General features: G+C 38.8%; 1 protein-coding gene across 1 annotated transcript in view; it reads right to left on the bottom strand.

Annotated features, from left to right (window-relative positions):
* LOC139979516 (transcription initiation factor TFIID subunit 1-like) overlaps positions 1-23,882 on the bottom strand; it is a 41,834-nt gene that overhangs the window by 17,448 nt on the left and 504 nt on the right. The window contains exons 2-26 of the mRNA XM_071990401.1: positions 22,613-22,773; positions 21,771-21,900; positions 21,066-21,188; positions 20,307-20,623; positions 18,893-19,096; positions 18,160-18,330; positions 16,917-17,163; positions 16,239-16,355; positions 15,678-15,769; positions 14,051-14,236; positions 13,536-13,655; positions 12,725-12,898; positions 11,805-11,978; positions 11,147-11,337; positions 10,472-10,586; positions 9,075-9,216; positions 8,427-8,557; positions 7,542-7,619; positions 6,217-6,366; positions 5,382-5,504; positions 4,368-4,543; positions 3,412-3,538; positions 2,403-2,567; positions 1,783-1,919; positions 74-269 (exon numbers count right to left, since the gene is read on the bottom strand). Of these exons, the coding sequence (XP_071846502.1) occupies positions 74-269; positions 1,783-1,919; positions 2,403-2,567; positions 3,412-3,538; positions 4,368-4,543; positions 5,382-5,504; positions 6,217-6,366; positions 7,542-7,619; positions 8,427-8,557; positions 9,075-9,216; positions 10,472-10,586; positions 11,147-11,337; positions 11,805-11,978; positions 12,725-12,898; positions 13,536-13,655; positions 14,051-14,236; positions 15,678-15,769; positions 16,239-16,355; positions 16,917-17,163; positions 18,160-18,330; positions 18,893-19,096; positions 20,307-20,623; positions 21,066-21,188; positions 21,771-21,900; positions 22,613-22,720 (3,894 nt within the window). The 5' untranslated portion in view covers positions 22,721-22,773. The remainder of the gene's footprint in view (positions 1-73; positions 270-1,782; positions 1,920-2,402; positions 2,568-3,411; positions 3,539-4,367; positions 4,544-5,381; positions 5,505-6,216; positions 6,367-7,541; positions 7,620-8,426; positions 8,558-9,074; positions 9,217-10,471; positions 10,587-11,146; positions 11,338-11,804; positions 11,979-12,724; positions 12,899-13,535; positions 13,656-14,050; positions 14,237-15,677; positions 15,770-16,238; positions 16,356-16,916; positions 17,164-18,159; positions 18,331-18,892; positions 19,097-20,306; positions 20,624-21,065; positions 21,189-21,770; positions 21,901-22,612; positions 22,774-23,882) is intronic.

Consider the following 23,882-nt stretch of genomic DNA (forward strand, 5'->3'; position numbering starts at 1 on the left):
GGATTTATGCCTAGCCGAAGAGAAGTACTCTTGGCATCTTCTAATCATCTTCTCATCTTAATTTTGCACTTACCTTGACCTCTTTCTCTGGTTTTTCCTTCTTTCGTTTCTTGGTGAGGGCAGGAGACTTTGCCGCCGCCTCTGGTTTCTGTCCTTCCTTTTGAAGTTTCTCCTCATACCTCTTCACCCTTCTCAGCTGTTCCTGGATTCGCCTTCTCTCTTTCTTAAGTTCTTCGATGTGCTTATCGTCTTGAAGCGCAAACTGTCGGCTGTTTTTACAAATCGAAAGGACGACGGCTCATTTCATAATTTTCAAAATTACGTTTCTGGTGAATTTTTTTTGGATGGTTGTACAACAGTGAAATAAAGGTCAGAGAGACCTCCATTCCACTACATCTCCCCCCCACCCCTCCCCCTGCTCCAATCCCTCCTCCCTATTGGTAAATTAGCATTGCAAATGTAACAACATCATAATATCAAGGGTAGTGTTACAGGGTGGAGAAGATGTGAAATAAGGATACACTCTGTCACAATCTTGCAACATACTTATCTTCAACACTGATAAAGTCGTGTAACAACTAAAGGTAAATAGGTTCAATGTCACATCATACCAAAAAATACATTCCTTATATTGTCAGCGTTTACTGAAAACTGAAAATTGATTTACACACTCAATACCACATGACACAAAATAACATTATGAAACACATTCACTGTAGTGGTCGTTTTTGCATGTAACGCAAAATAACGTGTGTAGATGACAGAATGAAGTAACTGGAGAGACATTGTTTTATATTACAAAGAAAATAATTGTTGCAAGAACAGCAGCCCATAAAACTCAGAGCAAGTCACCCTGTTTTATCTCAATAGGAAGTGTATGTCAAAATTTCTGGAATCATGTCACTTTCCAACTTAATTGACTCATGTCAGAACTGGTAACAACAATGATGAAATTCCCTAACTAAAAGTTTGGTTAAAAACTACCAATTTGGATCTGTATACAAACACCAGGTTTATTTTTATTTACTTGCTTGTTGGTTCTAATTTCCTAGTTTATTATGTATTAATTTTTCCTTTTTGCTCCAAACTACAACAGACAAATTTTCATCTCTAACGTTGCTATGGATTACACCCACCATTATAACTTATATGTATTTCTCGTCCTTTGTTTGTCGTATGCGCACGTATGCAAACTACAACAGACAAATTTCATCCTACCGTTGCTATGGATTCCTACCACTGTTATAACTTAAATGTATTTCTCATCCTTGGTTTGACATATGTGCACAGATGCAAACTACAACAGAAAAATTTTCATCCCTACTGTTGCTATGGATTCCACCCACCCTTGAAACTTACATGTATTTCTCGTCCTTGGTTTGTCGTATGCGCACGTATGTAAACTACAACAGACAAATTTTCATCCCTACCGTTGCTATGGAATCCACCCACTGTTATAAATTACATGTATTTCTCATCCTTGGTTTGTCGTATGCGCACGTATGTAAACTACAACAGACAAATTTTCATCCCTACCGTTGCTATGGAATCCACCCACTGTTATAACTTACATGTATTTCTCATCCTTGGTTTGTCGTATGCGCACGTATGTAAAATACAACAGACAAATTTTTATCCCTACCGTTGCTATGGAATCCACCCACTGTTATACTTTACATGTATTTCTCGTCCTTTGTTTGTCGTATGCGCAGGTATGCAAACTACAACAGACAAATTTCATTGCTACCGTTGCTATGGATTCCTACCACCGATATAACTTACATGTATTTCTCGTCCTTGGTTTGTCGTATGCGCACGTAGGTTTCGATGATCTCCGGCCTCCTGACCGTCTCGACTCGGACGTATTCCTTTCCGTTATCGTCCTTGAAGGTTCTGTATATTTTCAGTCTTCGTCCAGTCTGTTGGTTGAAGTTTATTTAACAAGTTACAAGACAATAGATCAAGGTTAAAATAAGGCCTGACGTGATCATCACTTTAACCTCAAACAAGCATTTGCAGTTATTTTTATTTTGCATATTTGAAAGGTTAATATCTTGACAAGAGGAATCATAGCTATGTAAACAATAACAGCACCCAAATTTTCATTCTCCGGTGCACTATGAAATAAATAAATGCTGAAATTCTACGTAGCCATCCTAGAGAGCAGTAGTGTCTTGAATTTGTCCAAACTCTGCCCACATGGTCGCCCAGAGAGCCAAGGGTAATATTTACATACTCAAAACATACCCCATTTCTAGCCAAAATATTTTTAAAGCTTTTCTTCCTAATTGTTTATAATCTCTTAGTCAGGTTTCCATCGTTAATTAACTCTTTACGCCTTACTTTTATTATTTTAGTTGCAGTTATCAATCAATTAATTTAGTCCAATCTGTTACTCTCACCAGAGCAGATCCAAAGCTTTGGACCGATGCGGTATCATCTTCCTTCCCCCCAGGGGTGGGGGTGCTGGCGCCATTCTTTTTCTCTTTGCTCCCATCTTTAGAGTCCTCTCCCATTATCATCTTCTGCAGCTCTTTCCTCTCAGCCTCTTCCCTTTCATGAGATAACTGAGGAAGAAAATCATGCAAATTTACACAATCTTTATTTTATTTTCAGTTTTTTTGGCTCTCAGCCAAGATTTTCATCCATTATTTTTTTTACCAATATGAGATGATTTGGAAAGAAAAATCAAAGAAATATCTTTTAATTATTACTTTAAAACTCAGTGTTTAAACTATTACAAAAAAAGAATGAGCTACAAGAACAGTCCAAACTTAACTTTAATTTCTTTTTTTCTCCTTTTTCCTTGTATACTCTTTATTCTTCACCACCGATAAAATGTACCCCAATGAACCACAATGAATGAATGAATGAACCTCAATGAATGAACCCCAATGATTGAATTACCCTAAATGAACCCCAATGTACCCAAATGAACCCCAACGAACTAACGGTCCTTCCATGCAACTCAAACGAGACATATCCATCCAATTCAATTCATATTTACTCATGTTATCACACAGAAGAAAACATAACACAGAGTGCAGTAGCAAAAATAGCAGAATATGAGTGATACTAGAAAACAGAAATACTGTTGACGAGGGTAGCGACCATATCTGAACTGACCAGATCTGTATCTCTAAATATGATAGTAATTTATGCATGTGCTTTGTTAGCAGATTTAAACAAGAGGCAAACCTATAACTATAACAGGCAGATTAGTGACATTCCTGGAAGCCTGTTGCTAATTTCTGTTGTTAAATTACAGACAAGCGATAAGCTCTCCTTGATTTCCAACAAACAAACAAAAACACCTCCTATCAGTAAAACTCCTATTGATGCAACAACTAATAAGCTAGAATAAACTAAAGACCAGAGATGAATTTAACGGTCGTCACATAGCAGTTTTACCTGTGTACTTGTCTTTTTATTGGTCAGCATGCTTTCAATGTTCTTTCCCATCTCTTCAAAGTCACTGTCGTCTCCCCCGGAGCTACTCTCCTCATCAGTGGAGAGAACCTCATCTGAAGCTAAAACTCTGAAATAGAAAAATTGAGAACAAAAACCCCCCAGAAAACGTTAGCTCTATATTGAGGACAGAAATGAGTCTTGTAATTGTACAGGAATAGCTGTGCATGAATGGTCCTATTCCAGGGCCAACAGAAATTGGGGTACTGGAGGGTTGTGTGCACACACACACCTCCCCCCCATGCCAAGTTAAGCCCTTAATTTTCATAAGAGGTGACCATTTTGGTATCTTCTTTTTTGCTTTAAATTTTCTGTAATTAAACAGTGCTCTTTATTGAAAAAATCAATAATGCTACGACGAAAACTGTCTTGTCGTTGGCAAAATTATTATATAAAAAAAGGGGGGGGGGGTAATTAAACAGTGCCATTGTGTTGGATAATTCTCAAATAATGGAATTTAATTGATTTCTGGTATGGAATGCACAGAGTTTTCAATATATCAGAAAGTTTTGAGGTAACTTTGTGGTTTGACTGTTCAAATCAAATTGCACATGTCCCAATATCCCTCAAAATTCCCACATGGAAGCCTGCCCCTCTTTTTCCGAACACATATTTAAATATCAATGGTGACCAATCACAAGCATATGGAATCTAAATGCCGCATGCATAATGATGGAAACAAGAGCCACCTAAGTTTGTTTATTAATGGAAATATGACTACCAGAATAAATGCTTGGGGGAAATTGTGTGGTATATGTTTCCAAATCATTTTGCCTTCCAATTTTGTAATCACACACCGTACACAACGCGCAGGAAATTGCTTTAATATCCTTTTCCACTTTTTCCGACTCAAAATACAGTTTTACGATTATAACCGTAAGTCGACATGATAAATATACTTGTTCTGAAGTTCAAATATCCTTTGGCATTCTTCCTTGTAACGTTCGTGGTGCTCGGCGATCCCAAAACGATTCCCTCTGGCAAATTTGTTGATGTCGCTTTCCCCGGACTTGGCCTGTTTTGTCGAGTACGTTCTAACCACATCGATGACTTCCCACCTGGACAACTTCTTGATCTGTGGACATCAAACAGAGACAAAAACAAGAAAAATTACAACTAAAATGGGCACCAAAAGTAGTGAAGAATTATAGCTCAAGTCTGCCAACAGCAAATGGGATACTTGGAAGTCAGGGGATGAGAGGGGGATGAGAGAGGGAGGAGAGAGGGAGGAGAGAAGGAGGAGGGGTTGAGGAGAGGGGGAGGAGTGGGGGAGGAGAGAGGGAGGAGAGAGGGAGGAGAGGGGGAGGAGAGGGGGAAGGGAGGGGGAGGAGAGAGGGAGGAGAGGGGGAGGAGAGGGGGAAGGGAGGGGGAGGAGAGAGGTGAGGAATTGGGTCTTACAGGTCAAAGTGAAGGTTTGTAAGCAGTATTCAGCCAGCATCACTTTAAGTTTATATCCACACCAGTACCATAAATCGTAATATTACATAATACAGAAAATAAAAGTTATATACTACCACAAGTGCACCCTATATGTGCAGACTCCCAACAAAATTTAAAATTCATGTTTTTTTCTTCCCTCTTTAAGGTTCAACAGGCCCCATTAACAGGGTTACAGCAAAAGCAAATTTGCCCATGGGTTGGTCACATGTGGCCTAATCTTTGTCCACCTGTGTTTATTTATAAACAACTTTAATGGTAATAAAATTGCTGAGGGGTCCAAACCTTGGATAGCACGTATCGGGACAATGATCGTTCTCAGATAAAACTATTCCTTACAATCATTTTATTTGAACAGAAACTTGACAAAATTAAACTGATGAATTACGTTCTTTTATCGGATTTGAAAAACAAAATCAAAATAGAGGGTTAAACTAGAGCAAAATTAATGCCTAAAAACATCTTTTAATACTGACGTCTTCCTCTGATATTCCAAAGTCTCTCAACATCTGTTTGGCTTGCTTGAGATTCAGTCTTCTTAGATCGGCATCTGTCCCAGTTACTGTCCTCTTGGATGGCTGGGGAGTACTGGCTTCATCCTACGAAGAGATAATGGTCACATATATGAAACATGTTATTAAAACAAACAAACTAAATGAGCCCAAATGAAATATCACGAAATCAACTAATATTACATGCTCGTATGTTTATAAATACTCTAGCATGATACAAAATGCCACTGCTCTATAAGTAACTGTTTTGCCATAATACAGGTATATCTTGGATTTTCAGTGCATAAGTTTTGTTACTATATAGCTTTAATACGCATCTCAACACCCAGTGTGCAGGTCAAATCCGCCCCACAAAATATTTCAGTCTGGCCAATGAGAATGAAAATCTCCACGCACCTTACTCCTGCTCTTATTGGTTGATTCAGCCTAAAACCCTTTAGTTCCCTACACATCACTCAATCAAGGTATAACGATATTCTGAGGGTGCAGGCCTTTTTGCTTCTTCCAATGTTTCTCTCTGGCACTCATAGGAAAGTATTAACTTGAGAACCACTGCTGTCTGAGTTAAACGTTTTGCAAACATGGCACACATGCCCCACAAATGCAAAAGTGCACGACAGTGGTTAGTACATATAACGTAAGAATTTGCAGGTATTTCACAAGATATTAAAGCAAAATTAAGAAAATGTAATAATAGTCACAAGACAAAATGCACAAAAGAAACACAAGATAGGGAATTAGATATGACACTCTGTTGCCATGAATAAGACAATGAAATTCATTGTTTTGTTTTCTTTACCTTTGCCTGAATAGGCTTGTTTGGCACCTTGATGTACGAGAACCCCTCTCCGCATCCCGTGGGGTCGGCCACACCGGTCACGGCTAACAGACACTTTCCCTTCATCGCCGATATGAAGGCCCTCGTCGTGTTCCAAGGAGCGGTTTTAACCTGAAGATGAAAGAAGAACAAGACATGTCCGGTCAAGCAAGAATTGTTTTTTCCTAGCCTAGGCAGAACTTAAACTAATACTTAGCCTGGAAGGCAGTTATCATAACATTGCTAAGCAGCAACATGTGAATGTGAGAGGATCGGAATTGGCTTGTAACTTTTACTTGATGTCGGTTGGATGTCCAATTTACAGTATTAACTCAGTTTGCATTTTGGATTTTTGTGTTTTGCTAAAAGGAGTTCCATAATAGCGACTGAAATGTATGAACAAATTAATAATAACTTTGATCATGCTGTTTTGGTTTTTAACATGGTTATATTGTATGACGGAAATCAAGAAAACAAATGGCAACATATTTTTGTGTACTTTATGGATAATGTTGTGTTCCTAAAACCATTACTATCAATATTGACCTGCCGTGACTTCAACTGTCAGCTATGGTTGACTGCACATAGAATAAGTTTACACTTTCATTAATTAATATCTATTAGTTTGAATTTTAACACACATTCTAATTACCTAATATTCAAATGTGAAAACAATGACCTGGAGATTTTCCTCTAGTTTCAACAGAGCCCTTTTCAAATATACGAACACACTGAATAGCCTTCGGTGAATCAGCTCATGCTCAATGCACGAACCACGATGGAAGAATACTGGAGAATCTTAACCCAATTTAATCTAAAGTTACGCCACGGGAGCTTTCTGTTTCAATTTTGCTTCAATTTCTGTTCGTACGTGACGTAGCGGTCAGAGAGTGCACCACACACACCATTAGGGTACCTGTTGCAAAACCTCACCAGGAAACAGGTTCAATCTCACCCATTCAAAATTGATGTTTTGCAGTGTCGCTAAGCCAAACCATTCATGAATTCGGCATATCAGCATCTCAGAAAGTGGTCAGATGCTGCAGGGTGCACTCGTCTTTGGGAGGGAATATTGAGGGGCGGTCCTGGGAGCAACATTGGGTGTGACCATTATACAATTACCCGATAATTCTCTTAAAAGCAATTCATCCAAAGAGAAGGCTTGGTTACAAGATGGTGTTCATCCACGACCATCACCCGGAGAAGGGCGTCTAATGAGCTTCCGTTCGGTTTCCTAAATCGTGAGGCAAATACGAAGCCAGAAGTGAACTATAAAACATTCCATATTGACAAACTAAGATACTTGCCTCATCATCTATCTTTTGAAGGTCTTCCTCGTTGTCGTCTTCCGGAGCGAAGAAGGATTTCTCTCCGTAACCAGCGTCCTGTAAAAGAGAAAGAATCATGTTCGTCATCAAAATGATATTATACTGTTGTTATTTTATAATAATAATAATAAGCAAATATTTATAGAGCGCTTTATGCAAAGGCCTCAAAGCGCTTAAACAAGTACACAAATATGCAAGTCAAATCACTGTAAATTTTGGAATAAATGAGTTTTTAAGAGACGCTTAAAACAGTCAACCGATGGTGCATTGCGAATTGAAGATGGTAGATTGTTCCAGAGATGAGGTGCAGCAGAAATGAAGGCTCTTTCTCCATAAAACTTTGTGTTTGGGGTATGGCTGGTGGCAAGAAGACACTTTGTAGACGAGCCAAGTTGGCGTTGAGGATGATACTGAGGAATTAAAATTATATTTATACCACAACTTTTGTAAACTTTGCTCATGGTAGTTTCATAATCTTTAAGTCATCACGGTGGGTAGCAAGTGCTTTTAATCTTGACACCAAAAACACGACCAGATCAGATGGCACAATTTTGACTTATTCATTACCTTTAGTCTTTGTTCAGGGGCTAAAATACTATGATAGTATGCATGTACTTTCACCACCCTTATATTTCCTGTATTTACACTTGACTAGTTTAATATTACCTTTAATCTCTGTTCAGAGGCTAACATACTATAGTAGTATGCATGTATTTTCACCACTCTTATATTTCCTGTATTTACACTTGACTAGTTTAATATTAGTTTTAATCTTTGTTCAGAGGCTAACATACTATGGTAGTATGCATGTACTTTCACCACCCTTATATTTACTGTACATACACTTCACTAGTTTAATATTACCTTTAGTCTTTGTTCAGAGGCTAACATACTATAGTAGGCACAGCATTGTTCTGATGACACCATGGCCCTAATCTCCTCCTCAGTCGGTAACCGGAAATCAGGTTTGATGACCCACCAGTTGGAGTCCATACCTTTTAAAGAAGAGATGTTAAAACATTGCATTGCAAATTTGTACTGAAAAGAATTGACTAGTTTATATGTGTGTGGGAGCCGGAGGAGGGGTGGGGCAAAGGGTAAGTTTATTTTTAAAATGTGGGGAAATGAAGAATCCAACACGACCATTATAGATATGTGAAGGTGTAAACCACTTACAAGAAGGAATTTTGGGGGTACGATGGAGGGATGAGGGGACAGGGAGATAGGGGTGGGGTGTGGAGGGTTGGAAGAGAGGGAAAGAAAGTAGTACCTGCTTAGTAATGGGATCTATGAATTCCAAGACTTTTTACAGATAAAAGTGTACGTGATATAAAATTCCACAACAGTTTTATTCAGAGTTTAAGAAATGAAGAAATACAAGCCTACTGAACAAATTTCTTTAATACAAGACTCGTTCATTGAATATTTCATTTGTAAACTCAGAGAGTAAACAAATCATTTTCAATGCAGTGTTTATTGAATCAATAGAGTATTCCTCCTCCTCCTTCTCACCTGTCCTCTTGAAGTCAGCACAGAGTTTCAACCTTTTCCGGATGCTGCTCTCAGAGTGGGTGGGGAAGGCTTTCTTAATATCCTCCATCTTGATTCTCCTAGGGTTGTCTGGACTATTCAGGAACATCCGGTAGATGAACACCTGATGAAAGATGCTCATATAATGTGAATCATCACCTTTAAAACTTAAAAACATCACTCCTCCTCTCACAGCTTTCTTCCACCCCCTTTTTTTTTCTCCACACCTTTCTGTCTTTGTCCTTCTCCAGTTTATTCCCCAGCCCGTTCCTTTAATCCTCTCTTTGTCCCTCCACTGTTTATCTCCTACCTCTCCTCTTCCCCTGTTGCTTTCTTCCCACCATCCCTTGTCCACTAATCCCATTACATCTATCTCATTGTGTTCACCGTGCTCATTAACCTGTCTGTATTCTGTGCGTGTTTTTGTCCCTGTTACTGTTACTTGTCATTTAGCCTCTGAAGAAGATCCTGCTAGGATTGAAACGTCAGGCCAACTTACTTTTACACATTCTATTACACAGGATTTCTAGTGGATAAGCAGATTGCTAACAGTTTTATTTTATTTATATTTTGACCTTTAAAACTTACCACATGGTCAATACTGACAAATTAAAAAAATCCTTTTACATCTTTCTCTTTTGTGTTCACCATGCTCATTAACCTGTCTGTATTTTGTGTGTGTATTTGTCCCTTCTGTTACTGTTACTTGTCATTCAGCCTCTGAAGAAGATCCTGCTAGGATCGAAACATGAGGCCTTTTTACTTTTACACATTCTCTTACACAGGCTCTTTAGTGGATAAGTAGCTAACAGTTTTGTCTTATTTAGAATTAAAAAACACAAATATTCATGTAGATGTATAATTAAAGTCATTGATGTTAGTTCTGTACTAACAAGTAAATAATACCTTACCATTACTATGCAATGTCATATTGCAAAAACAAAAAAAGTGTCAATTTTATATGGTTATTGCTAGAAAATGGCTAGTTGCCATGTGCCGGAATATGGACAGGGGAACTGTCTTTCAATATAATCATACCAATAAAGACTAGGGATGAATCAGTGTACAAATGAATCAGTGTACAAGACAAATGCATCTGCTTTGAAAACCTCATCATTAATAACATCTCAGATTTCTACCAAATCCACAGTCATATATTTTTAAGAAACAACATTTTCAGCCATTTTTATTTTCATCAAGATTTACAGTTTCACAAGGTATCATCACCAGTGGGCACAGATTCTGAATAAAACATGTACATTTGTCATTAACCTTAGATACATAGACTTTGAAGCACCCATCCACTTGCTTTGAGAAATTTCTAAACATCTAAATCAATAAAGAGAAAAAATTCTGCAAATTATGACAATAATATTTACCTGCAAGAAATCTCTGATGTGATTGTTAGCTCTCTTCGAGTTTGGTCCGGGGACCTCCATCAACGGGCATTCCTGTCCAACACATATGATGGTATCGACGCTCCTAACAAAATACCTGACATGGGACAAAAAACATCAAAGAATCATTCCTGTGGGAGACTTTTCTAAACTCAATCCCTTGTAAAATGGAAAAAACAAATAACAGAGGCTTGTATTCTTTTAATTATGACTTGTAATACACATAATGTCCTCTTTGGGGGGGAGGGGGGGAGGGGGTTCCAATATAAACTTGCTCGTTTCAAAAGTCAAGCACTGAGGACTACAGCCAGGCTGCCTTGGACATAATCTCTTGTCCTCTACAGTTTCACACAATAGGCACAGCAGACTGCCGATCTGTGGAGGTCACCCTTCTCCATTGCTTGATATTTTATTTATATTTTATTTATTCAATCTTGCTGCAAAAATTCTGCTGTGGCAGCTTTCACTTTTGACAAACGAAAGATAAGTAACTAAAATTGGGGTAAATAGAAGTTACTCAATGTGCTGAAACAGAAGACTGCCAGGGCTATCGGTAAGAGAAATAACAAGTTTGCAGTAGAGAACCGTTAGTATCCTGCGACACAATCCTCCGACATTCTGACAGAGTTTAAAGAGACGAGGGGCCACCAGACTTACTTTTGCCTCGTACGTATGATGAGGAAATCTGTCTTTGGCAATCTGTGTGGAAATATCGGTGCTCGGAACAGGTTGTTTTCCATCGCCTGGAGCGATTCCCCCGGAGATAGATTACCCAGGAATGGTGCATTGTGGGTAAAGACCGTCTCTCCAAATTCATAACTCGGTGGTTTGCTGTCAGTGCCGGGTTTCTGTGAAAGTGAGAATATCGAATCGACGACGTCTTTTAAGTCAACGATTTGTCATTTTTTTGTATTCTATGAGAACATTGCCAGACTTGTGACGGAGGTTGATACCAATCCAGTTTGTAATTCCATTCCTCCACAGTATACAAGAAGCAAGATATCTACGGGGCAGTAGCTACATATGTGGAGAGATAACACTGGTTAGGCTTAGCATGACTTCACTGCTGTTATTTCCCTAGAGGTACTGCTACTTCTTTAATACCTCCAGTTTGTACAGGTAGTATTAAGTATGCACCACAGAATTGAATGCAAGAAAGATCACAATATATGAAAGAAAGATAGTCTGCCTGGCTTTGCATCTTGTGTGCTGCATAATTACACACACAGTGAGTGGCATTTATAAGTAACAACATCATGTGTTATTTTGTGACAAAACTTGAAGTGCTATCTAAGAAAAAAAGAGTTAGGCTCACCCTCTTGAAGTAATTACTGATTTTGGTTGCCATGCCGACGTTCATGATTTGTGGGGGATACTCTTCGCAGTATTCAAACAATACCAGGTCTCCGTCCATCCCAGACAGGTCCTCGGGGGTCCTCATGAAGAACATCTCTCCTCCGCCAGAGGCTTGCCTTTCTTGTTCTCTTTGCTGCGGAAAGTGAAGAGATCGTTTACAATAATAATTGAATGCTGATTGCGAATAAACCAAACACAAAAACATACTCAAGGGATTACTTCGACCAACCCGGACATAAGGTCCTCTGTGGTCTTAATGAGAACATTGCTTGCCTCTCCTGGTCTCTTGGCATTTTAAAAAGATGACTTAATTAAGGTAGAAATTATATTGTGTGTGAATATTTGTGTTAATAAGTCAGTGGAACCCCACTTCCCCCCACCCCCCTCCCCACCAAAAAAAACACAAACAATTTGAGCACACAGAATGTTTCCACATCTCTTCCATCATAGTTTTCAAAGACATTCATATATATATATAGAAAGTCTGAAATGCTCCATTCAGAGAAGATCAATAGAGACCAGATCCAAATCATTTCAAATTTTATGCATTAGTTCACAAACTCTATGAATTCCATAAAAAACAGCTCTTTTAACTTTATGTAAGAAACATGATAATGATCATATTCCATATTGTAAACATCACGTTTTGATAATTCTTGCTAACAAGAGTATTGTTTTACATCTGTAAACGTATCTGTTTACACTCCGAGTCTTCATCAATAGCAGCCTAGATGGATCTTTCATAACTTCACAATTCAAAAGACTTTGGGTGAAACTTCAGGACCAGAGCTCATGGCACTTGGTGTTCTTGTTCGTTGAGGGGATGCCAAAAGATTTTTTATGAATATGCGAAAAAGATAAATTTGTCCCTGGGCTTACCTTGGCTTTCAATTTGATACGTCTCACTAGAGGAAAGACCGAGTGTGGACCGGCGTTGGATAAGGCGCCATAGTTGTACCTCTTCAGTGAGGGCCTGTGCCATTGTCTCAACTTGATAGGCCCCATGTGAGTTGGAAAGTATGGCTGCCTGAGTTCAACTGCTGGAGTAGCATGCTGAAGTGGGAAAAAATACCAGAAAAACAACTAGGCTGACAGGTCTTGCACTAATGTAGTTATGAAAATGTTATGATTATGAAATATCATTTAATGTCAATGCATGGAAAACCAAGAAATAATGGTTACTTTAAATTTCACAGACGGTGCACTGTACAAAATGATTCCAGAATGGTTACCAAAGTTTATAGGTATTTAATGAGCTCTGAATATACTTTGGTCCGCATAATCATGTGAATTACAGAAAAACAGTCTACAAAAGGGAAGGACCCAGCTTGAGGTTGAATGAATGAAACTCTAACCACTATTACAAATTTCTTTTGCCCTTTCAACTCATTGACACTCTCTTCGCCTCTCCCTTTAATCTAACAAATTTTTCACTTTCTGGCTGTCCCATTTTGCCGTCCGTCCAATTTAGCTGTCTGTCTGTCTGTCTGTCTATCTGTCTCTGTTAAATTTGTCCTTAGCCTGTCTTCGTTTCAGTTAGCTGCTGAAGAACGTCTTACCGGGATTGAAAACATCACGACCATCTAACTTTTACATATCGACTTCATAATTTGAACAGTAACATATAGTTATTTAGAAATGATATTCCGTTTGTCTGCCCAGCTAGCTAGATCTGGATTCTGCGATTTACCTGTAAGTCCGTTGACACGCTGGGTCTGAGCTTGTTCTCTCCGACGTTCTTGGGATAATAATGCTGATCGTTGGAGATGTTGAAAGGATCCTTGTTCATATCTTCATCGCTTTCTGCTTCCTAAACACAAAAGACAGACCGATCTGACAAATACTGTTCGTGGTAAGAGTCTGTTTGTGAGACGAAAGCTATTACGATGCAAACACAACCTTTATTTCTTAGAAATGCATAGGACATTAAAACAGAGCTATTCAAAGCGATGTTAGTGTAATAGGATGGGGGTTCTAATGTCCATAAACCCAATGGAACTGATAACCTGATTTATATAAACACCACAAAGTACCGTCATGCAAAACTTAAAAATATGTGACCATTCAGCAAAATCTAACAAGTTATTCCCATCCCCCCAAAATACAAAAAAACAACATAGCAATGTGGAATTGTTATAAAATGGGGCAAGTTGTCAAGTAGTTGGGTTTGAAATGGACAAGAGGACAGACAATCGTACTACGAACATTTTCGTCATCTGCTTTGGTTACGCCGGCTTTATCTAAGACGATACGAGACCGTCTCGGTTCTTTCTTCTCCTTCACGTTGCTGACTTGCTTGTGCGGATCGCTGTCTTCTGGGATCGACAGAATGATGTTCTCATCGTTTGGATCCAGTCTTAGAACCGAAGGTTTGGGTATTTTATCCATATTCTGGGGGGGGAAAAAAATTAGTTGAAAGAGCACAAGATTGAAATTATGGCTGGAGATCAATTGAAATTGAAGTGGAATGATTTTCACACTGGTGCAAGTGAGTTGCAAGGGATGAGGGAGTGGTGACAAGAGGTTTATAGGAAAAGCAAAGTAAAATGGTTTAAGACAAGAGAAGGTATGCACCAGATACAAAATGTTGGATCCTATCCGAAACCAGATTTGGCCGGATCCTTCATAAAAATCCAGATTTTTTTTTTCAAGAGGAAATGAAATCAAGGAAACCATCATAGAAACTGAAGAAAATTTCTCTTCCATTATCCTCAACTTGTGAAACTATGCTCAGAATTTCGTACAAGAAGGAAATTTAGATTAATGATCATTGCTTACATTCCTTCGTAACAAAGTTCACACTTGTTGGAATAAGCTAACCAAAAGACCCACAAATTCCAACATCTTCTCAAGAGATAATTCTCGGCAGATATAAAAAAAAAAAGTCCGGGCGGATATTTTTTGTAGATCCGGCCGGAAACGGAACCAGATCAATGTTTCGTTATCCGGCCAGATTGTCCGGCCAGACTGGACACCCTCTTAAGACAGAGGATGAGAGATCTTCTACAATAGAGCACAAAAATAACTGAACCAGAGGTATTGTACAATGAAAGGCACACCCCCTACACTGACCAGGGAAAAACAAAAGTCATTAATTGAAAGCTAAAGGTGAAAGACGTCTGTTTTGTTTTTGCTACATGACGACATTCATTAATGGTTACCCTAAGCAGCTCATTCAACATGAAAGTTGATTTTCATCGTGCTTCAGTCTCCTCCTTCCCTCCCCATCCTTCCCATCCCTCCCCCCTTCCCCTCCAGTCCCCCTTTGGTAAGACAAAATATTACAAAAAGTTCCCAGTGAACAGTACATAGATGTAGAACACATATGTATAGTACAACCTAAACAGTCAACAATTCTTCACCAGATTGTGTTAAAAGTTTCAAACCATGGCATCATATTGCATCTACAGTAACCACCCTCCATTTCACCAAAATTTACTCCTTAGACTCTTGCCCTGGATGATATATAGACAGACAGATAGATAGACAGACAGATTGATACACAGACAGACAGATAGATATTAGAGTATAGTATCGTGAAAATGAATCGCAACCTACCTGCATCATATATATAGAGAGGGAGTCATAGGGGGGTAGGTGGTGGGAGGGGGAAGGCATGTGGTGAGTGGGGCAAGGGGGAAAGTGGAGGCAACCCTTAAAGAAACCCCTTGTTGCTTTTTTATTAGATTTTTATTAGATTTAGATTATATGTACAGCGCCTTGAGTTTATTTTACATTGTAAGGCGCTTTATAAATCTAATTTATTATTATTATTATTAAAGAACACTTTAGCAACTTTTGCATTCATCTTTGAAACCTTGTTGAAACAAACCTCATGATCCCAGATAATCTTGCTCTCCCAGTCGCCGTAGACCAGTTCTTCATTGTCGGTCGGAAATATTGAGTACCAGGTACAGGATTCAACTGAAACACAGAAAAAAGCAATTAAAATCAAAGATTATTGTGAGGATCCAACAGGCAGTTTCTTGATTGTTTCCTCCTGGCTCCAACTTAGACTTGATCTGTATACACACCTGAATATACATACCTGTGACATGCTACAGTGCTGACGAAACAATTTGAATCGAAATTGTCAGGTTTTGAAACTTTGAACTGCTAAAAAGTAGAAATTGCAACACAAACTATTCAAAATTTTCAATGTCCCATTAAGACCGCAATTGCATCCACAAAACTACCACCATATTGGGGGGGGAGAGGGGAGGGGGGAGGGGGGTTGGCCCCTTCACTTTGATAGCTTTCTATAAGACTCTAGTGGGAAGTCTATTAACAATCAGTAATGATATTAAATGACATACAAACTTCATTGCAATTTCTGAAATTATGAATGGCTACTTTCATTATTAAACCATCATGAAATCTTCTTTGAACTCACCTTGGTGCCTGGCAGACTTCTTGGTGAACTCCTTGGTGGGTTTTAGGGATGGTCCTACCACTTTCAGAGTGGAATTGTTGGTAAAGTTTTGTCCGAGAAAGGCCATGTCCTTCCGACCTGTCAAAAGCATGCAGCGATTCATTGTAACATTTTAAGAATTGCCTGGCTAGGGATTCTTACATTTACAAGAATGACCTGTGATAAGGTCATCAAATTCATTGACGATTTTTACGGCCCCCGTTTGAATTCTTGTCATAGGAATGCATACAAATACTCATCACAGATAAAACCACAGACTGTTTAATCTATATTATAGGTCAGATGGTGCTAAATATCTTCGGAATATTCCTCTGGCATGTTTTGGCAAGCTCATGACTTTTCCAGTCCAGGTTTTCAAAATGATTTTTAATTTTCATGAGCTCTTCATGGTCGTCAACATGAAGAGTTGTAATGATTCCAAGATGACATTTGCTTCTTGTTTTACTACCCTGATTTACAACATTCCTCAATAAAAAAGGTGACTGAATATTTCATAATGGCCTAACCAGCTGCTTTTAATGTCTGTATAATTCTTGTCATTTCCGCGACCTCAAACAATTTCGATGAGACCAACATCCCATCGTCAAATCCCCAGATTAAATCTCTACGTTAACAATGGCGGAATCTACAATGTTTTACCTTGCTGTGCATAATAGGACACGGCGGTCCTGTTGGCTAGCGTTGGGATCCATCCAGCCACACTGGGTGGCCTGGCTAAGAGCTTCTCCTTGGCATCCTCTGGGTCCCAGACCACATCCCTCTCCCATTCCACCTGCGATACCATATCAAAGCATTCTGGCTCCGCTTCTAGAATTGGTTCCATATTCTCCGTTAGAGGGGGGGCTTTCTCTTCAGTCTCTTTCTCCTGTTCTTTCTCTTCACCTTTCTGAGATGTGAGGGAAATGTGAGTTAGTTTTATAACCAAACCATATTTGCTGCAGGGCTAGATTAATGGAATAACTCTCCACTGAAATCTAATCTTCTTCACTTCAGGCTTCTCCAACACCTACCTCTCTCCTATATTTAATTAAAATCCTTGGATTACCACGTAATCACAAACAAAAAAATGTTTTTTTTAAATAAATTTGTTTTATATCAGGGCAAATTTGTTAAGGATCTTTATTATTGAGGAACAACCCGGTCGTAATATTTGGTCGTTTGAACAGCAATTTTTGGATGTCCGAAGAAATGTAGCAAAGTAACAAAAGACTGACCGAAAGATGTTCACAGTAGGAGGGATTGTACAGATAGAGGAATTAAACACCACCTTTGTGCCATTAACACTCACAGTTGGGTGCGGTGATCAAAAGGTCTGATATCAACACTATTTTGGAACAGTCACAGTTTTGATCGACGAGCATACTTTGATGTTTCAAAGGGGATGTTTCTCAAATTCTGCCTAAAATGTACAGAACCACAGTCACCGAAATTGACCTAAATGATTTTGATAATTTTTCGATCACACATCAAAGAAAAAAGTGAACATTTTTTGAGTCAAACTTGAAAGATGCTGACTTCGTCTTTATGGGATTTGCGTCATCATGTAAACCAGTGAGAAGATGAATATGCAACAAGAGGGCGCTATCTCATATCCGTCCTATCTATTACCCGTGATAATTGTCAGGCTGAGTTGATAGCTAGTAGCATATACTATTTTCGTTCCTGCTTATTGAAGACGAAACCTTTGGAAAACTGATTTTAAAATTTTTGAGAAAAAGTCAGTATACAAGTTCACGGGACATGTTCGCAGCTTCTGAGCGCTTCCCCCACAGGGCCGTGTTTTACTTTAATTCAGAGAACACTAAGCCGTACAGGTCTTGCTCGTTAGGACCAATATGAAAGAGCGCTCTGTTGAAACACTGAATAGAGCCCTATTGATCACCTTTCCAAACCCATAATCAAAATCTTCACTGTCTTCCGGTAGGCCGAGTTTATCCCACCAATATCTGGCCGGTCCATACCGCCACTCTGGTATCTTTGGTTTTGATTTATTGAGGTCACTGTTTGCACCAGATCTATCTGATTTGGAGTCGATGGGTGCCATATGCAAGACCTGTGGAAAGTACAACAACAAGAAAAGGCATATAATCAGAGACAGAATACTGTCACGTAATATTACGATAATAGCAACAACACCTTTTCTAAAACCCTAGGTGCAAAGAGAACACTTAAGATGCCTAATGGTTCGAAATTAACAATTGTGAAATATGAGGCCCAGAAAAAATAAAAAAGACTCATTTTCTTTTATGTCGATAATTCGATAAAACCTTGACTTTACAATAAATTTGCTCCGTACTGACAATACTTTTTTGGAATCCATGCATTTGTACATGGAAACTTTTTTTGACCTTCTTTCCACACGACCTTAAAGATTTCTTCCAAGTGGTAAGCACAAACAAACATTTACAGAATATATTGGAAACACCGAATTATTCGTGGAGGGATTGGCAGAGGGTACACACTTAACGTTTACTAATTGAATGGTAGCCGAGTCTTGCGTTCTTTGCGGTACAGACTTCCCTCTTAGAAGCAGCGAAAGGAGAAAGACAAACCAAAAAAGGGTTTTGTAAAATGCCAATTGCATAAGTGAGGGTATATCTTTGTACTCCCTTTACCTCATCGTCTGGCATACAATCCTCAGGGGGTGGGGTGGGGGCCGAGAGGTAGGTCCACCCATCGATCCTGGTGGGTGGAGGAGGTTGAGATGGTTCCTCCGGATGAGAGATCTGTTGCTGTCTCTTCTTCCTCTTCTTCGCTCCACGCCACACCTGAGGTAGAAGATTGGGGTTGATGCCGAACAGGCGGTAGAACCGAAGCACCTGATGAGAGGAATGGATTGGAGAGAGAGGGCTGTTATACCACGCAGAGAGTAGAAGTAGACTAGTGAGGGGTTAACCAACAGTCTACAGCGTGTTTATCATAGGATAATGCATGAACAGGGATATTATCTCCTGGTCCACGTACCCGCACTTGTTATGGCGATCGTTCCTTTTCTGTCGCTGCTCCGTCTCTTTGGAACGAACTCCCATTTCACGTTCGTGACTCTCCCTCCCTTTGTATCATCAAGAGACGACTTAAAAGATATCTGTTTGATTCCTAGTTTCTTTTTTGCCTTGGTTTCCTTTGTCTCTTTCCTAATGCGCTTTGAAACGCTGTATTAAGCGCTATATAAATTTAATTTATTATTATTATGACGCAAGGGATGACGAGGCCGTGGGCCAAGTGCACCCAGCAATAGCGCAATACCCCCCTACCCCCCCCCATTAGTAGGCATTATCCATAGGTTAATGCACAGTCAGCTGACCACAAAGGGCCAAGGATTTTGAGTGAGGTATGAATGAATATAGTATTCAGATTAAATCGTGCTGTCTCTATTCTGTAGCATTATCTGAAGGTGATATAAAGTTAATCAACAACACATTCAAGAAGTTAAGATCCTTGTCTACAAGGGAAGAACAACACAGCAGGTAACATGATCTCTGGGTGATCAACCATCAAATATGACCGCCATCTCTCAAACTGAAATCATTTAAATATTTCTTTGTTATTGTTACCATTCACACTGTTGTATCATTCCACCTTGATCCCAGCCAAGTTCTTTGAAAACTCAGAGGTGCTGACTGTCACACTCGAAAGACGCTTGAAAACACCAAATAATTGCTACAAAACTAGGCTACGCAGTTTCTCTTCAAGTAACAGTTTTGATGGTGAGAGATAGTAGACAGTAGCATTTCTTTGATGATGGCACGATGATCTAACAGCTTACTTTGTACCTACAGCAAAATTTTCCGAGACATAAATTTTCACCAAAATGATGTCGTCATATCGGTTAACTAGTACAATCATTGTATTCCTTACAAACTTTGGGAACGCATAGCACTAACGATTTCAAATCACTAGACAAAACCTGAACTTTGGGAACGCATAGCACCAACGATTTCAAATCACTAGACAAAACCTGAACTTTGGGAACACATATCACCAACGATTTCAAATCACTAGAACACAAAACCTGTAAGAGGCCTGTACCTTTCCCGTCTTGAACTCTGGAAAAAGTTTCGAGACGTTCCACTTTGCTCTCTTTTTTGCCGAGTCTCCGATCTGGCTATCCAAGACAATGGGGGCAATGTGAGACAACGGCGCTGATATTGAGGTGTCAGTGTGGTCCTCTGCCAAACCCCTCTTAGTTCCCCTAGAGGGTTGGGGACTGCCGCTGTTTAGGTCACCCTTGACTTTATCCTGTCCCTTAGGTGAGGAAGGAGCAGGAGGGGGTGGCATGAGTTCAGAATCCTGGCTGGACTTTACGTCTGTGTCGTCCTCATCATCATAGTCATCGTCCGAATCGGCTGGTGAATCAACATAGAAAATTAATTTTCATACCTTGGAGAACGTTACAAAACACTGATTTTCAGTTCAGGTTGCATTTCAATACCACTTTTTAAGTTTTGAAATGACTCTATACAATGTCCCAAGTTTGTTGATTAAAGAGACTAGACTAATTTTATGGAAATGCACAGACCTTTAACAGGAATATAATCGGAAAACAGAAAGTCAAGTGGTGTTGAAAGTAACACCAAGCTGTCGTTCGTATGAAAGAAAAATGATATATAAAACGCTTACGGGTTACGTCAACATTTAGGCCGGCATCGAGGAGCCGACGTCGACACCCAATTGAGCCCCAAAGGAGCATTATTTAAAAAGTGTCAATAGGCTAGAAATGATATCAACTCATTCTAATATCAATGACGGGCACGACATTTAAGTACTAAGTTGTTAAAGGTAACTTACCCGATTGTCTCACGACAGAGCCAGACATGATGTTACGAACATTTTCTTCCTCCTCTGCAAGTTCATTTATGTCAGAGAAATCAACAGCATCTGGAGCCTTGTCCTCGGGTTTACTATCTTCTTCTGAGAAGAAAACAGAAACAAAAACAAATGGTCATCTGTGAATGAGACTGATTTCACTGGTTTCACTGGTTTCACCTTGTCTTTTTAACGTTAAAATTTTTAAACGTTAGATTTTAACGTTAAATTGTCTAGATTTTAATGTAAATTGTCTAGAATTGTCTGAAATGACTTTCCAAAATTGAAAAAGATTTCAAATTTGAGTTTAAATGTTGATATTGGAAGCCACCTGACGATCTTGTCATGGTGGCTCTAATTATATTTGCTTATTTGGTATTCTTAGAATGCGACATTGACCACACATTTATGCACACTGGATCGCTTCGAACGTTAAAATGCAAACATTAGTACAGAAATTTACTGTGGCTCATTATGACAAAGTAAGCTGTTACAGTTCATGTAAAGTATACCACTGAGTATCAAACTTAACTGAGGGCCTACCAATGTACTATACAGCAAATAGGGGGGGGGGGGGTAGGGGGGAAATCTTCCATACATGTTTATAACAGAGAAAAAAAAACTGGAAATAATAATCCCAACAAGCAATTTTTACTCATAGCTACAAAAGCCTAGTACAGTACTGACCAAAGTCATAGGCAGATGCACAATCCTCAGCCTGTCGTTCTTCTTCTTCCAACTTGCTATCTGCTATCTCACTGGCTAAACTGCTTAGACCACTCAGGGCACCCAACTCCATCAAATGTCTCTTAGATTCCTGTTCAATATGAGGAAACATTAAAGGGTGTGAAGACTCGCGCAAAAAGAAACGTCTAATGCCGGTAATTTGACCTAGTTTCGAATGAGGTGTGACAGAAGTGTTAAACACCACCATCGATCCCAGAAAATACACACAGAGCTTGCTACCGTCGGTAATTAGACACTAGTGTACATGTAGTCAGTACATACAGCTGCGGTCAATACCCACAGCACAGTATACAAACGATACAGCGATGGACATCTCAGGTCCAGCTAAAGATAACAATTAAGGTATCGCGTTTCATTATTGTCTGCATTTTGAGGGACACGAACAAAATGTCACTTGCAAGCAACAGAAAGTTAACTTTTTCGCACACGGTTTGGGGCGAGTCTTCAATGCCTTTAAAGAGGCTGGCACAAGATATGTCAGTACATTTGGCTGATGCAGATCCCCATGACAAATTCTGCCACCAAAGTTGTTTTCCATACCAAACACAAAGAGCATTATATATAAGGATTAGAGAAAATTACAAAGTAAGGGTCGCAAAATATAATCAAAATCACAGAGACAAAAGAAATGAAATGTACTGAGAAATGGGGCCCAATAAAAAGTGATAATCATTGATGTGCAGTAAAACATTGGCACATGTTTATGCTGAAAGGTAATAAAAAGTCTGCCAAGCAAATGAAGAAAGAAAGAAAAGTTAAAAAAGTTTGGAAGGACTACTAACATCATCCAGTATGTCGTTGTCTGGTTTTCCTGCTTTGTCGATGTTACCAAATAGAAATCCAGTCATGGAGAAGGAACTGACTTCCTCTGTTTCTTCTTCATAATCCATGTTTCCACTTTGACGATAACCACGGATAACTTCAAACTGAACAATTCAAGTATCTGTGAAGTACAAAGAATTGGTACACCTTATTGTATATAATAATATCATCACTTAGAAGCAGACAATGTATTGAGTGGTATCATATATATGATAATGATACTGACCTGTAAACTGTACTAATTTTCATCTCATTTTATCAATCCTATGTACAAATAAGACTTCAGAGTGGAAATATATGACATAAACTGAAAGTAAATATGGAGAGGAGAAGAATCATTCATGCCATATGTTAAAATATTGAAATGAAAACTATTGTAATCATCCAAAGAATTAAGACATTATACATGTATATATGTAAATTTGTCAATCTATTTTTTAACAGTGCACCAAGGTGAAGAAGTTACTGTTTGAGTATCAGTTGACACATGTTAGTAAATAACAAACAAATCTGAATATATCTAATCTGAATGATTTGGCAAGTTATGAGGCTTTCTTCAATTTATATCTGTTATAAAGACATTTATTACAGATAATAATGGGTAATTTTTCTTCAAAACAACATCATGAATGATGCATAAATCTTGTGCAGCCCAACTTCACAATGAGAAGAAGAATTGCACTTTAACTTAGATATAGCCTGAAATGAACCCCCAAAATTTCTTTTGTATGTTCTGATCTTTTCACAATTGATATTTACAGGCTTATCATATATATGTGGTAGTATGATAATGTTCATTAACATTCCTTGAGTCATTGTTACAGAACTGATCGTAAAGTTACAGAACAAGTACATCTCAAACTCTCAAGAAGTTAATTGTGACTCTGTAACCAAAATTGGGCCAACTGTGACTTGGCTGTCAGGGAATAATTTATCCAGTATTACACTTCAAAATGCTGTACAAAATTTTAACCCTAAATTTATTCTCTGACTGTGACTTGCCAAGCTGATTGGGCAAGTTGTGTTACCCTATATTTGTAAACAAGAACTGATAGTACATAGAAACCTAACTAATGATTGTGAAACATGCATTGATGGAAAATATTGTATACAAACACTTTGTGCTGGATGCCGATAGGATGCATACATGTACTAAGTAAGGAAGAATGCCCTAAATTACATTATCGCTTTTAGTTTAAATGACCTGAGAATTACATAATTGTGACAGAA

The sequence above is a fragment of the Apostichopus japonicus genome, chromosome 14 (assembly GCF_037975245.1).
Source record: "Apostichopus japonicus isolate 1M-3 chromosome 14, ASM3797524v1, whole genome shotgun sequence".
Taxonomy (NCBI): Eukaryota; Metazoa; Echinodermata; class Holothuroidea; order Aspidochirotida; family Stichopodidae; genus Apostichopus; species Apostichopus japonicus.